Raw genomic sequence first — 16,116 nt, forward strand, 5'->3', positions numbered from 1 at the left:
ATTGGGCCACAAAAGCTCAAATTAAAATGGGAGCATCCACAGGTAGTGTAGATTCAAGTTCGTTCAAATCATGGTCCCCGGGGGTAAGGTGGGGCCACAATAGGGGGATGAATTTTTACATAGGAATATATAGAGAAAATCTTTAAAAATCTTCTTCTCAAAAACTATTGGGCCAGAAAAGCTCAAATTAAAATGGAAGCATCCACAGGTAGTGTAGATTCAAGTTTGTTCAAATCATGGTCCCTGGGGGTAGGGTGGGGCCACAATTGGGGGATAAAGTTTTACATAGGAATATATAGAGAAAATCTTTAAAAATCTTCTTTTCAAAAACTATTGGGCCACAAAAGCTCAAATTAAAATGGGAGCATCCACAGGTAGTGTAGATTCAAGTTCGTTCAAATCATGGTCCCCGGGGGTAAGGTGGGGCCACAATAGGGGGATGAATTTTTACATAGGAATATATAGAGAAAATCTTTAAAAATCTTCTTCTCAAAAACTATTGGGCCAGGAAAGCTCAAATTAAAATGGAAGTATCAAATGTAGTGTAGATTCAAGTTTGTTCAAATCATGGTCCCTGGGGGTAGGGTGGGGCCACAATAGGGGGATGAATTTTTACATAGGAATATATAGAGAAAATCTTTAAAAATCTTCTTTTCAAAAACTATTTGGCCACAAAAGCTCAAATTAAAATGGGAGCATCCACAGGTAGTGTAGATTCAAGTTCGTTCAAATCATGGTCCCCGGGGGTAGGGTGGGGCCACAATGGGGGGATGAATTTTTACATAGGAATATATAGAGAAAATCTTTAAAAATCTTCTTCTCAAAAACTATTGGGCCAGGAAAACTCAAATTAAAATGGAAGCATCCACAGGTAGTATAGATTCAAGTTTGTTCAAATCATGGTCCCTGGGGGTAGGGTGGGGCCACAATTGGGGGATAAAGATTTACATAGGAATATATAGAGAAAATCTTTAAAAATCTTCTTTTCAAAAACTATTGGGCCACAAAAGCTCAAATTAAAATGGGAGCATCCACAGGTAGTGTAGATTCAAGTTCGTTCAAATCATGGTCCCCGGGGGTAGGGTGGGGCCATAATAGGGGGATGAATTTTTACATAGGAATATATAGAGAAAATCTTTAAAAATCTTCTTCTCAAAAACTATTAGGCCAGGAAAGCTCAAATTTGAGTGGAAGCATCCTCAGGTAGTGTAGATTCAAGTTCGTTCAAATTATGGTCCCCGGGGGTAGGGTTGGGCCACAATAGGGGGATGAATTTTTACATAGGAATATATAGAGAAAATCTTTAAAAATCTTCTTCTTAAAAACAATTAGGCCAGAAAAGATCAAATTAAAATGGAAGCATCCTCAGGTAGTGTAGATTCAAGTTTGTTCAAATCATGATCCCTGGGGGTAGGGCGGGGCCACAATGGGGGGATCAATTTTTACACAGGAATATATATTAAAAATCTCCTCATCAAAAACTATTAGGCCAGAAAGCTCAAATTTAAATGTAAGCATCCTCAGGTAGTGTAGATTCAAGTTTGTTCAAATCATGATCCCTGGGGGTAGGGTGGGGCCACAATTGGGGGATAAAGTTTTACATAGGAATATATAGAGAAAATCTTTAAAAATCTTCTTTTTAAAGACCTTTTGGCCAGAAAAGCTTTAACTTGAGTAGAGGCATCCTCGGGTAGTGTAAATTCAAAATCACAGTCCCTAGTGGTAGGGCGGGGCCGTGATGGCGGTTTGAATTTTTACATAGGAATATATAGAGAAAATCTTTAAAAATATTCTGGGAAAGTTTTTCGGTCCAAAACTCAGTACTTAGTGTGAAAGCACAGGTTATGCAGATATAAGTTTGATGAAACCATGATACCCTAAAGAAAAGTGGGGCAACAAAATGGGGGGGGGGGGGTATATAGGAAAAGAGAAAAATCATCTTACAGGTACAACAACAAAAGGGGCTTGGTATTTACCAAAAGAAAGAGGTGGATAAAAATTGGCAGATTTTCAATTTTTTTTTAGCAAGATCTACTGTACTTAGTTGTCAAGATATTTTGATACTGTAATGCTAATTTGATCAGAATTAAGGCAAATGTTGCTCAGGTGAGCGATGTGGCCCCTGGGCCTCTTGTTTTTACAAGTTTCAAAACCCGGCCATTTGTTCAAATACATGTAATGAAATAAGCGGTATATCGATTTACTGTCTACAGGGTTATTTATGACCCTGTAATTTTCGCCCTTCTCTACTTTCTAACAGTTTGGCCTTGTCTAAAATTCGCCCAGACATATTTGTGTTTTAAGAGACATTAAAGTTCATGAAGTCTTATATTAACCTTCTGACACCAGGGGATGCACAAAGGAGGAAAGGGAAGACACACAATGTGCGATATGGAAAGACATGGTGTTTTTATAAGAATGTGGATTTCAGTCAGAATGCATCTTAAACAGCATTTATTTTTATCTTTACTTTTAACTTCTACTAATATATTCTGAAATTAATTTGAATCATTAAACGATATCATTGAAAAAACGTACTTAAGAAATTGTTTTAAACTCTGTTTAGACTTTTTTTTTACTGTTATAAACGTTTATCTGAGAGTGTATATTAATTGGTAACAAAAGAAACGGTGGATAAGGGATAAAGAACACCAAAAAAATTGACAGGGACATACAAGCAATAAGACAGAAACATTTTAAAACAAATTTCATGCTGACAATTTGATTGTTTTAACCCCAGCCCCCACCTAAAAAAAATACAAAAACAAAAAACAGATTATTAAAAAAATAAAGAAAAAGAAAACAAATTGATTTTTCAAAGTTTCCATTTTGGTCATTGTGTTGCTTCTGGGCATATCTACAGCAATTTTTATACAAACTATATGTATCAATGATTATCGTGTGATTGCTTTAGGTCAATGTAACATTCCAAATTGTGACAGTTGTTCGTCCAGCGACTTGACATGTACCCGATGTGTCAGTGGTTTTTATCCATACTTCGCCACGTGCACGGCTTGTAGCAAGGGTTGTGTTAATGTAACATCCGGGCCCACGTGTGACTCAACTTCCGGTATCTGTGCCAGAGGGTGCACGCCTGGCTGGATCGGTGAAAAGTGCGATAGATGTGACAGCAACTATTACAAGGCAGGAGACACGTGCTACAAGTGTAGTGATCACTGCGCGAGTTCGTGCGACGGGACGACAGGAAGCTGTTTTGGAGGGTGTCGGGAAGGGTACTGGGGAACTCGCTGCGAAAATGCGTGTAGTCCGTTTTGCCAAGAAAACGCGTGTTTTCACACCAACGGCACGTGCATAAATGAATGCATCAATGGGTTTTACGGTCTTCCGTGTGAGACGCCATGTGGAGCGTGCCCCTGTGATAGGACGCAGGGCACCTGTGTCGGTGCATGTTCAGTGGGATTTTATGGCGAGCAGTGCGACATACGATGTCAAGAGACATGTTTAGAAAACAGATGTCAACGTCAAAGTGGAAACTGTGTATTAGACTGTCCTATCGGATTTTATGGTGTCTTTTGTTCTAAAAACTGTAGCACGGGCTGCCATGGAGCTTGTAACCGAGACACGGGTATCTGCTCCACGGGGTGTAAACCGGGGTTTTATGGCGACATCTGTAATAATTCTTGCAATGTAAACTGTAAAACTGGATCATGTGACAGATTCAGTGGTAACTGTGTCGGGGATTGTCGAGATGGATATTTTGGTGATAAATGTTCCGAGTTATGTGTATGTTCTAAGAATGGGAAGTCTGATCAAACGACCGATTTTAGTCCAGGTAAGAAATTGGCAATTTCCAATACTTTAATAAGTTTTTTTGTGATGCGCCACCATTTTGTGAACTGATTTTAATTAGATTGCGACCAATGATGTATGCAGATTTGAAACTTTTACTACTAGTAATCTAATTCATCGAATAATCAAGTTTGGGTTGATATAACACATAATACACATGTAGGTCATGTAGGCATTTTCATATAAACGTGCACTTGAACATGTGTTGGGTTTTTTTTTAAAAGTACAATGAAATGTGTTTGAAACAGATGTGATTAACTTAACAATCATAATTTTATAAGGATTTTTTTAAGGGAATCCCACAACAACCAGGTTTAGCCCAGGTGAGAAATCGATTTTAACATTGTTTTTAATACATAAATGTATGTACTGCCGTGGATTGTTTTTCATATTAAAACCAATGACATGAACAGGGATCACTTTGGGCTACGCCTTTGCGCCATTGGCGCACAATATTTGTAAATGCCGCACTGAAAATTTAGAAAGGGGTCAGTCTGGCGCATGTCTTACAGATATGGCGCTATAAGATGCAAAACTGTGGGTCGAAACTCTTATATTTACATTTTCCAGTGTGTTTGCCTGTGATAACACTACGTATCGATTTTGTACTATATAACCCATAATACAAATGACGCCAAATTGAGGCCCCAGCGGGGTATGCTTATTTATATTTAAATATTTAATCGTACGATGGCTAAAAATTATATAAATATAAGTAATAAGGAATCATTCTTTGAATATTATGAGGTGATAATTTCGGTCGGGGCGTGATCAAATCTATCATAAAGCCCTTCGGGCTTTATTGGATTCGATCACGCCCCGACCAAAATTATCACCTCATAATACTCAAAGAATGATTCCTTATTCCTTATATCTTGGTGCATTTTTGGACCGTTCTGTAGATCTATTTTCAACGAACTCTGGCGGAAGTCTGACCGATCGTGTGACGTAACTGAGCGGGCTGTTACTTCGTTCAATCAGACTCTTTGAAGTCACGTATGTTCTTTACATCAGCAGAGCGTCTGGTTGAATATGACTAAAATCGGAATTGTACACAGAATATTTCCTTCGTTTAGATTACGCTAGAAATTTGTTTCCAAATACTGAGTAAATTATATTTATTAAGATTATATGTAATGATTTAAATAATAAACATATGAAAGATATACTTCAGTATGTAATATGTTCTAATACGTAATATTGTTTTTTTTTCATAAAAACTTTGATTATTTATTTCGAAACAAAACAAGTACAAGTTACTAATTTTGTATGCAGACGCTTGCCCGAAATGCCTCCAAAGGCGAAGATACGTGGGCCAACTGACCCAAAACAACAAAAGCTTTCGTTCTTTACAAATAAATCGACTGAAAGTCTTTCATCTCCAGACTCGGCAGAGGTCTCCGAAGAACAGACCAAGACCAACGACAACGATGTTCGTCATTTCCAGTCCAAGTGGCTAACTTTGCACCCGTGGTTGGCATTTGATGGAACTCAAATGTTTTGCAAACACTGTAAGCAGTTTGGGATGCAAAACATTTTTACTACAGGAAATACTAATTTCCGAACAAGCACACTTACAAGGCATATAGCATCTAATGACCATCAACGAGCAATAATGGCCCCACGAGAGCAGGAAAACTTGAAAAAAACAGTCGAGAATGTTCATAACAAAGAGGAAAAAGCCATAGTAATTGCTATGAAAGCGGTTTACTGGTTATCAAAAGAAGGTATTGCCTTATCAAAATACTCCAGTATGATAAGATTTTTGAAAGACATATGGGTTTCAGACATTGATTCTTTGAATGTCAACAAACATGTAGACTATTCGTCATACAATACTGCCAATGATCTCCTCAAATCAGTATCCAATGTCATCAATAATGACACGACAGAAAGGCTAAGGAGATCACCTCACCTTACCATCTTAACTGACGAAAGCACTGATATTGCAAACCATCACAAACTCTCCATATCAGTTCGCATTATTAATCCATCCAGTCTCCAGGTATTTTGAATTTAAAATAAGTATGATATCAGTAACTAATTAAAATTGTAATCTAATATATTCATGTAAAATACTTGACCAGACATAATTGATATGAGAAGTTCTACATTAATAAACATTTTTTAAAAATGTCAAATGTTTGCAAAGTTGATAAATGTCAAATTTGTCATTATGTTATTTAATTTTAGCCATCTACCCTCTTTCTTACGGATCTTCGTATAACAAATGGTACTGGTAAAGGGATTTTCGAAGCTATCAAGGAACATCTTGACTCACGAGGAATAGAGGTAAAATTGGTTATGGGATTGGGAACAGACGGTGCTTCGACAATGACTGGCCGGAGAGAGGGACTCACAGGTCATTTTTTACGGCATAACCCCCATCTTCAAAACACGCATTGTGCAGCTCATCGCCTAGCACTGTGGACGGAACAAGCAGCTAAGAAAGTACCTGGGATGCTGAGGTTTCAAGAGACGCTTGTAACTATTTTTTATCATTTTAAGAATTCACCCACCAAAGCAGACAAACTAGAGGCTATACAAAAAGTACTGAATGAACCTTCTGTAAAATACAGGGAAGTTCATCAGGTAAACTTACTGGTTTATTTTACTTTGTATTTTATATTTAAAGATCTTTAAAGCGTATTACATATTTGATGAAAGATTATATTTTTGTAGGTCAGATGGTTGAGTTTTTATCAAGCCTTGGATTCGATTTATAGAACGCTGGACTCTTTGCTGTCCTATTGTGCTTCTAATGCAAAAGATCCCAAAACTGTTGGTCTCCACAAAAAGGTTGGAACTGAAATATTTGTCAGCATGACGTATGCTATGATGGACATTTTGCAACCTGTCATGAAACTTAGCCGTACCTTGCAGAAGAAAGATCTTGACCTTGGAACTGTACAGGTATAATATTGTATCTTATATTGTATTTTAAAACAAATATATTTTGTATTAGTTATATTGTGTTAAAAGAGTCCCATTTTTGAACTAGTAGACTAATTGTTCTCGAACAATTAGAGGTCTTTCCACCTCATTGTTTTTTACGTTTGAAATAAGATTGCTTCAATAGAATCAAGTATTTTTTCTGTGTTACTTCATTAAAAAAAGTGTCAAACGATTAGGTTTGCAATTTTTTTATTGCTTGACCTTGACCTTTGACCTTTATGTCATTTTGTTTTGACAAGGTATACGGTTCAATACCAAGTGGTCCGATGTATCTATGATTATTGATTTTAAAGTTATTTGTGTTTTTTATTGAATGTTCGAAACTTTCAGCGGCAATAACTGCTAGAAAGGGACTTTGGACCCTGTCAGTATGAATATATTGAAGGAGCGTCTAAGTATACTGAATACATTAGTAAAAGTTTCAAGTCTCCATCTCTAACGGTTAATGAGGAGTAGCGATAACAAGCATTTTGTACAATAGGGGCAATAACTCTCTAATTGTTACATAGTAAGGGTCAAAGGGCTATATTTTGAAATGTCTTAAGATGTCCTACTACATCCATGAATTTTTTTTCTCTACCGTCCTAAACAAAAGAGATACAAAAACTCATTGATTAAGAGATTTCCAAATGACCTTGACCTTTGACCTTTATGTCATTTTGTTCGGCCAAGGTAGACGCTTCCATCCCAAGTGGTCTGAAGTCTCTATGATAAGTAATTAAAAAGTTGGAAGTGATTTTATAGAAATGTAAATACTATCAGGGGCAATAACTACTAGAAGGGGGGCTCAGATCCTTTCGGTATGAATAGATTGAAGAACCCTCTAAGTGTACTGAAGACATCGGTAAAAGTTCCAAGTTTCTATCTCTTAAGGTTTCAGAGGAGTAGCGATAACAAGCTTTTCGTACAAAAGGGGCATTAACTCTGTTTCTATTTAAAAGAAGAAGCCAAGGGGTTTTATTTTAAAATGTCTTAAGATGTCCTATTACATCCATGAAAAAGTTTTTCTCTACCACCTTAAACAAAAGAGATCTAAAAACTCATTAGTTAATGGATTTCCAGATGACCTTGACCTTTGACCTTTATGTCATTTTGTTCGGTCAAGGTAGACGCTTCAATCCCAAGTGGTCCAAAGTCATTATGATTATTAATAAAAAAGTTGGAAGTGATTTTATAGATATGTAAATATTTTAAGGGGCAATAATTACTAGAAGGGGGCCTCAGATCCTTTCGGTATGAATAGATTGGAGAACCCTCTAAGTGTACTGAAGACATTGGTAAAAGTTCCAAGTTTCTATCTCTTATGGTTTCAGAGGAGTAGCGATAACAAGCCTTTCGTACACAAGGGCAATAACTTTGTAAGTTCTGGGATTAATCAAGCTAAGGGTCATTTGGTACCATAACTTTTAATGCTCAATAACATAAAGAAAAAATTGTTTCAATATCTCTTGAAATAAAAAAGCTGTCCCTGGAAAAAAAGAGAAGAAAAAAAATAATAACTAGTAGACTAATTGTTCTCGAACAATTAGAGGTCTTTCCACCTCATTGTTTCATGTTTAAAATAAGATTGTTTCAATACAATGAAATATTTTTTCTGCGTTACTCCATATAAAAGTGTCAAACGATTAAGTTTGCAAATTTGTATTGCTTGACCTTGACCTTTGACCTTTATGTCATTTTGATCTGACAAGGTAGACGCTTCAATACCAAGTGATCCGATGTATCTATGATTATTGATTCAAAAGTTATTTGTGCTTTTAATGAATGTTCGAAACTTTCAGGGGCAATAACTGCTAGAAAGGGACTTTGGACCCTTTCGGTTTGAATAGATTGAAGGAGCGTCTAAGTGTACTAAATACATTAGTAAAAGTTTCAAGTCTCTACCTTTAATGGTTAATGAGGAGTAGCGATAACAAGCATTTTGTGCAATAGGGGCAATAACTCTATAATTGTAATATGGAAAAGGTCAAAGGGTTATATTTTAAAATGTCTTATGATGTACTACTACATCCATGAAAAAGTTTTTCTCTACTACCCTAAACAAAAGAGATCTAAAAACTCATTAATTAAGAGATTTTCAGATGACCTTGACCTTTGACCTTTATGTCATTTTGTTCGGCTAAGGTAGACGCTTCCATCCCAAGTGGTCCGAAGTGTCTATGACAAAAAAAAAAAAGTTGGAAGTGATTTTATAGATATGTAAATACTTTCAGGGGCAATAACAACTAGAAGGGGGGCTCAGATCCTTTCGGTATGAATAGATTGAAGAACCCTCTAAGTGTACTGAAGACATTGGTAAAAGTTCCAAGTTTCTATCTCTTATGGTTTCAGAGGAGTAGCGATAACAAGCTTTTCGTACACAAGGGCAATAACTGTGTAAGTTCTGGGAGTTATCAAGCAAAGGGTCATTTGGTACCATAACTTTTAATGGCCAATAACGTAAAGAAAAAATTGTTTCAATATCTATTGAAATAAAAAAGCTGTCCCCGGAAAAAAAGAGAAGAAAAAAAATAATAAACTAGTAGACTAATTGTTCACGGAACAATTAGAGGCCTTTCCACCTTCCATAATGATTCAAAAAAATTCCCGAAAATGTTGATAATTATTGAGTAATTAGAGAAAAATCAATTTACGAAGAAAAAAAAAGTAAAAAAAAAAATGGGTTCCGCACAGTGGTATCGATCCGAGTACCCATAGATTCCTAGGCGAGAGTGTTGCCACTACGCTATTTCGCTTGTTATCTGATAGAAGGTAAAACTTGTTGAGTTGTGTAGTGAATTTGGATGATGATAGAAAGAAGAGACGAAGCGTTCTTCTGTCCATCTAAAATTGATACCCAACGCTGAGGAACCTTTAGAATAGATAGGGGCTTAGCGATTGGTTGGGAGGGCAGTATTTGTTCACCAGTTTATTCATAAAAATCAGTGCTGCTTGTAAACAATGTGGCCGGATAGCGTTGACTAAGAAATCAACAGGTCAGGTCAAACTCTGGTCGCCGGCGGGTATTTGAAGGTGTGGGAACGTCACGTCGGCTCAGCTGATGCGAATTCTCCCTGTGATTTGAAATGCACGTGCTTAGAAATCGATTAACTGTCATGCATTCGTGGATTACAAGTACGGAAAATCGGAACTGAATTAAGGCCAGTCATGTATTTCAGCCAAGTCGGGAAATAAACAAACTGAAAGAAAATGTAAATTTAATTCATCTAAAATCGGGGTCTGGGAAGGAAGAGTTATCTTTCGTTGCACTTCAACACAAGTCGTCACAGGTTGCCGATAGAAATGTAAACAAAGATTTTCAGTGAAATTTGAGCATGAATTTATTAGATACAAATATCGAAGCGTTGAAATTTCGTTTCTCGGGACCATGGTTCGATGCCGCTGAGGTGGATAACTTTCTTCAATAGGGTTCATTTCGTTTGAAATTTGGCAGGCAATTAGATTCAGGTGTGAGGAACAGTCCCATGAATTTTCGCCAAGTTCTACAGAGTTTTACTGGAGCTGGAATTTTTATTTGGAGGCGTAGTCTAAAACGCGGTCTGGAGTCAAATGGCAGGCAGTGTTTCACCTTTTTAAAAAATTCTGACAAACAGTTGTAACACTTTTTTAAGGTTTTATTTTAAAAAGGAATATCAAATTTCAAGTTCAAATATCGAGGGTCATGTTCATATAAGAAATCAATCCTGGTATAAAAGAAAGGGGGGGGGGCAAATTGTTCATATAACTGAACCTGATATATATGTTGCATACACTTATTACTCATTTGTTCTAAGAGGTCAAAGGTCCAGGTCAAAGGTCAAGGGTCAAGGTCAAACCTAAAAATAAGGGGTGGGGGGGTGGGGGGGGGGTTAGTTTTAAAGAGCTTATTGCACATATAAATGAATCTGAAATGTATATGTAAAATATACTTGTAACGCATCAGTCCTTTAAGGTCAAGGTCAAAGGTCATGGTCAGGTCAAAGGTCAAGGTCGAAGGTCAAGGTCAAACCTAAAAATATAAGGGGTGGGAGTGTGAATTCGTGTTTAAAAGAGCTTTTTGTACATATAAATGAATCTGATATTATAGATGTTGCGGATACTTATAACACACCAGTCATAAGATGTCAAGGGTTAAGGTCAAAGGTCAAGGTCAAAGGTCAAGGTCACACATTTAACAGAAAAAGAGGGGGGGGGGTGTTATTTCTAATGTGTTTGTGAAGTCAATGAAATTCAAAGGGGAATTACTGCCAGAAGGGCACGTTGGACCCTTTTGGGATCAATAGATTGAAGAAACTTCTAAGTGTGCTGAAGACATTGGTCAAAGTTTCAAGTCTCTACCTGTTATGGTTTCAGAGGAGTAGCGATAACAAGCGTTTCGTACAAAAGGGGCAATAACTCGCTAACTATTACAAGATGGGAGCTGAAGGGCTACATTTTGAAATGTCTTAAGACGTCCTACTACATCCTTGATAAAATTTCTCTATATCACCCTAAACAAAAGAGATGCGAAAACTCATGAATACACAGATTTACAGATGACCTTGACCTTTGACCTTTACGTCATTTTGATTGGCCAAGGAAGACGCTTCCATCGCAAGTGGTCCAAAGTCTCTATGACAAATAGTAAAAAAGTTAGAAGTGATTTTATGGAAATTGAAATACTTTCAGGGGCAATAACTGATAGAAGGGGGTCTCGGAACCTTTCGGTATGAATAGATTGAAAGAGCGTCTAAGTGAACTACAGACGTTAGTAAAAGTTTCAAGTCTCTATCTCTTATGGTTTCAGAGGAGTAGCGTTAACAAGCTTTTCGTATACAAGGGCAATAACTTTTTAAGTTCTTGGGGTCATTAGACACAGGGTCATTTGGTACCATAACTTTTAATGTTCAATCACATAAAGAAAAATTTGTTTCAATATCTCTTGAAATAAAAAAGTTTTCCCGTGGAAAATAGAAAAGAAAAATAATAATAATAAAAAACATAAGAAAAACAAAAGGTCTTTCACCTGAAAGGTGGAAAGACCTAAAAACATAAGAAAAACAAAAGGTCTTTCACCTGAAAGGTGGAAAGACCTAATAAAAAACATAAGAAATATAAAAGGTCTTTCACCTGAAAGGTGGAAAGACCTAATTACTTTCAGTTTCATGCAATGGGAAAATGCAGGTAACAATTTGCTTGCAGTGACAGTCTATGTCATATTAATGTGCATTATGTCTGTTAATAAACGATGAAATATTTGTTTATATCCATCTTCATCATAACCTCTACACCCTGGTCTGTTGTTCATAAATGACCTGTAGTGACGAATGAAAAATAACCTGTGCTCTAGTGCTTACATGTTAATCTCTGCAAGCTTGCTAACCTACCTGTAACATTTGTTAAAATGCATGTCTGGTGACGGTCCTTGCTCTTTAGATTAAGTTTTTAAAAACTTTTAAAGAAGTTTTCATTAAAATTGTCATTTATGTTTAACTATAATTCTGAATCTAAATTTGGCAGGTTTCCATAGATGAATGTGTTCAGAGCTTATGTGACCTGAAAAATGACATCAATCCTCTTGGCAAACCATTATTTGTACAAAAGCTGTCTGATGATTTAAAAGACGGTTTTTATAAAGAAACCCATAAAGTTTCAAAGATGTCCTGTAGAACAGAATTTGAAAGTTTGAACAAGAAATTTATTGATGCTGTAATCGAAAATATTAATCAGAGGTAAAGTGGTCATTTTTTAATATTTGTTATTTTGCTACCAGGAATTTGAAATCATTGTATTAAAACATTAAAAAATATCTTTTCAACAGGTTCCCAGAAACTGATTTTCTCCGGTACATGTCTGTGTTAGCTCTCAGACCAATCAGCTTTCTGGATGATACGGAATAAGCTCTGTGGGGAAATGAAGAGGTACAAAAACTCGCTATCTTCTACGGTTCAGACCAGTGCCATTTGTACAAGGACCCAGATACCAATGAAATGGTTACTGTAACTTCTGAGGCTATAGACAATACTGAAGCAACCATGGTACAGTATTTAAAAATTTAAAAAAAAATTTGTTTTGAGCCAAATTAAATTAATTTTGTTACATTTTAATACAAACTTGACTTCAAAGTTTTTGTTTTGTGTTTTTTTTATTAGACGGAATGGATGACTCTGAAACGAGTGGTCAAAGCACAACAATACCCTCGATCCTCAATGGCCTCACTATGGAATATTATATGTCAGTATCACTCTGAAGAGTTTCCAAACATGCAAAAGCTGGCTGGATTAGCAATTTGTCACCCTATCCATACTGCTGATTGCGAGAGGTCATTTAGCTCTCAAAATCTTATAACCACGAAATTGAGATGCCGTCTCTCAGGAGAGCATGTGGACGAGTTAATGAGAGTTATGATTGAAGGGCCCACTGATACAGAGTTTGACTTTAATAGGGCTTTAAAAGATTGGAGAGACAGAAAAACAAGAATTATTTTTCAGTGATTGTTCAATAATATACATGTGATATGTATATGTAATGTCATTGATGAGCTAGTTTATTAGATCACTATTACTTTACAAAATAAAATTTCTCTCATTTGAGAATCATTTTTGTCATATTTTGCTCAGAGTTCTTTGAGTACAAAACTAGTCCCTACAATTTGAACCAAATTTAATCTGCAACTGCCCCAGTAGAGTAATTTAGTTTAGCTCTTCAACAACTTTCAAGAATTAAATCGATAAAATCAAAAGGGAGAGGAATTTAGTATTCTGTTTATCAATTATATTCTGTTGTATGAAGTCTCTAAAAAATCTCCAATGACATATTTTAGTACTGATAATCATTAATAATGAAAATAGAAAAAAAATATTCTTTTGTATTATTTATTTTATTTAAAAAAAACTGAAATTGGTTGTTTCAGAAATGGCATTTAAAAACCCTCAAAGACCCATCAAATTTACTTGAAATATATCACAAAATAGCATAAAAATCAATTTTTTCCCGGGGGGCTTCGCCCCCCTGGTCCTCCTACCGGGGCGTTGCCCATGGACCCCTATGGGGGCCTAACGCGGCCCCCATACCCCCGGCGGATGGCCCCTTGATTTGAATATTGATGGGCCATACGCCCATCAACATTAAAACCCAGGGTGATCCCTGCATGAACATTCTTAAGTCAATATTGCACTAACTCTATCGTTAACCTTCCTCATAACAAAAAACTGGGCTTCAACAAAAAAGGAAAACTTTTCAAGTTTTCCTTAAAATAAAAAATGTAGAGATAATATTGCCATAGGTCTAATGTCACACATGAGTTGATTAATATTTTTATGAATAGATAAAAAAAAAAAAAAAAAAAAAAAAAAAAAAATGATAGACTTTAACTGCCGAATATAGGTTTTTAATTATATTTTGCAATAAAATTATTAGTAACTGGCCAAAAAATGTGAGTTTCAGATACCGACATAGAACCTCATTCATGCAGTGATATCATTCCTATTGTTATCGGTGGTGTTGTGGCAGTTGTTATCGTGTTACTAGGAAGCATCGCTAACTACGTCATCTGGAAAAGAAATAATGGTAAGAATAGTTCTTGCGTAATTTTTTTAAAATGAATTTCATGCATGACACTGTACCTTTTGATCATTGATCTGATTAAAAGAAAAAATACTTACCCAGTAAGAATAAGCAAATGCTATTTTATTTACTTTATTACATATGTGATGTGATTTTGTTGCAGTGGAAACTATGCGGAAAAGGTAAACTATTTCTGTTACCTAATCATTTATTAAATGACCAGCTTTGATTGTCCTTTTTTGATTAATTATTGTGTACCTTGTTCTGGAAGAGTTTATATTCTGGTATGATATACTTTATTACTAAATAATACCTGTTGTTGTAGAAACAATAACGGAGAAACAGGTAACTTTTCTTTTTTTTAAATAGCTAAAAAGAAAATATTCTAAACAAGGAATGTAAAAAGTTCCTTGAAGATATAGTAAGATCAAATTAACTATTATCATAATGGAGTTTCGTTTTCTCACAAACAATTTTTGTTGATTACAGTTGCAACCGTAGATACCACGAGATACTACTCAGAGATTCAAGAAGTGGACAAACCCAACAATTACGAGGATTTAAAAATATACACCGAGATATAAGTTGCCGAACTGATATACATCCAACGCGGTTTTTTTTATTTTCATAAGTAAGATACAAAACATTTTAATTATAATTTGACAGATCCATTTTACTATCGATAAAAAAAGCTTGTCATAATTGATGTATTTAACGTTGTTTAACTGTTTTGATACATGGTATCACATATTTGTGCATGAATGTTTTTATGTATCATATTTGTATTTTAATGAGTTTAATGAATCTTTTTAAACAAAGAAATAATTGATCTTTATTTGCTTAAAGCAATATGAGCTGCAATTTTCATGAAGATTTTTGTTTTTTTTACAAAATTTTTTTTTTCTACCAAAATGAAAAAAATATCATGGTTTTTAAATTTCTTTTAGTCAAATTTTTGTGGAAAAGACTGCTAAGAAGCCTTAATTGGAGCAAAATTTAATTATTGTCATCCTGTACAAAAATTTATTTGCTATATGTTCCTTAGAAGAGAAATATTTCCTCTGAGAAAAAATAATGAATTTTTCAAACCTTTTTTATCATAAAAGTTTTTTTTATATGCAGACTTATCATACTAGCAGGTTTTTGCAGCAAAATAAAAATCTAAAAAATACAGCTCATATTGCTTTAAAATAGCATACTCAGTATATTGAACTGATGTTTGCTTCTCTATTTCATGTCTATATATAAATTGTTTTGCACAAACAGCTGTGTTTAGACGTATTTAAGATGTACAAAAAAATGAGTAAACTATTTTTTTTAAAATATAGTATTGCTTGTTATTGAAATGATTGACGCATTACTAATCGTTGTCAAAATAATAAGTAACAATGAACTTGGAATGAAGAAAATCGATAGCTCGTACATGTAGTACAATAGAGTATTGGCATATAAAGAGGATCGAACAAGATTAGTTAACATGTCAAACTGTATGGCATGATCACGCGACACTTTCGGTTCAGTTCAGTAACATAACGAAGATGAAACGAGTAAACGTTAGATAAAGAACATCAATCTATAACAGCTGAGTCCACTACTGCATATTCCATTGACGGTAATGTTAACATTAGGGCTCAACACACCGGCCCTAATTTTCGCTTAGCAACAAGGGGTTCAAGTTACAATGTAACGCAATATGACGTCTCCAGCCCCTCCATCATCAGCAACCACCTCATATGAATGGAAGTTTCTGAGAGTACTATGTTTGGTTCTCTTTTCTGCGGCTCAACATTCCATGTGGCTTGGGAGGGTCAATTACACATTAATGTG

At 35.4% G+C, this 16,116-nt stretch overlaps 1 protein-coding gene and 1 pseudogene across 4 annotated transcripts in view; both read left to right on the forward strand.

Moving 5' to 3' along the window:
• LOC136274939 (multiple epidermal growth factor-like domains protein 11) overlaps positions 1-15,059 on the forward strand; it is a 19,322-nt gene extending 4,263 nt beyond the window's left edge. For 2 of the 4 annotated variants that reach the window (XM_066082974.1, XM_066082971.1), the window contains 5 exons: positions 2,915-3,793; positions 4,104-4,133; positions 14,170-14,292; positions 14,453-14,471; positions 14,779-15,059. In XM_066082974.1, the coding sequence (XP_065939046.1) occupies positions 2,915-3,793; positions 4,104-4,133; positions 14,170-14,292; positions 14,453-14,471; positions 14,779-14,920 (1,193 nt within the window). In that variant the 3' untranslated portion in view covers positions 14,921-15,059. Of the gene's footprint in view, positions 1-2,914; positions 3,794-4,103; positions 4,134-14,169; positions 14,293-14,452; positions 14,472-14,614; positions 14,635-14,778 lie in introns of all 4 variants that reach the window. The other 2 variants (XM_066082978.1, XM_066082984.1) reach the window with 2 other exon arrangements.
• On the forward strand, positions 4,688-13,365 carry LOC105328845 (zinc finger protein 862-like; annotated as a pseudogene).
• Positions 15,060-16,116: the final 1,057 nt, after the last annotated feature.

This window comes from Magallana gigas, chromosome 1, assembly GCF_963853765.1.
Source record: "Magallana gigas chromosome 1, xbMagGiga1.1, whole genome shotgun sequence".
Classification (NCBI taxonomy): domain Eukaryota; kingdom Metazoa; phylum Mollusca; class Bivalvia; order Ostreida; family Ostreidae; genus Magallana; species Magallana gigas.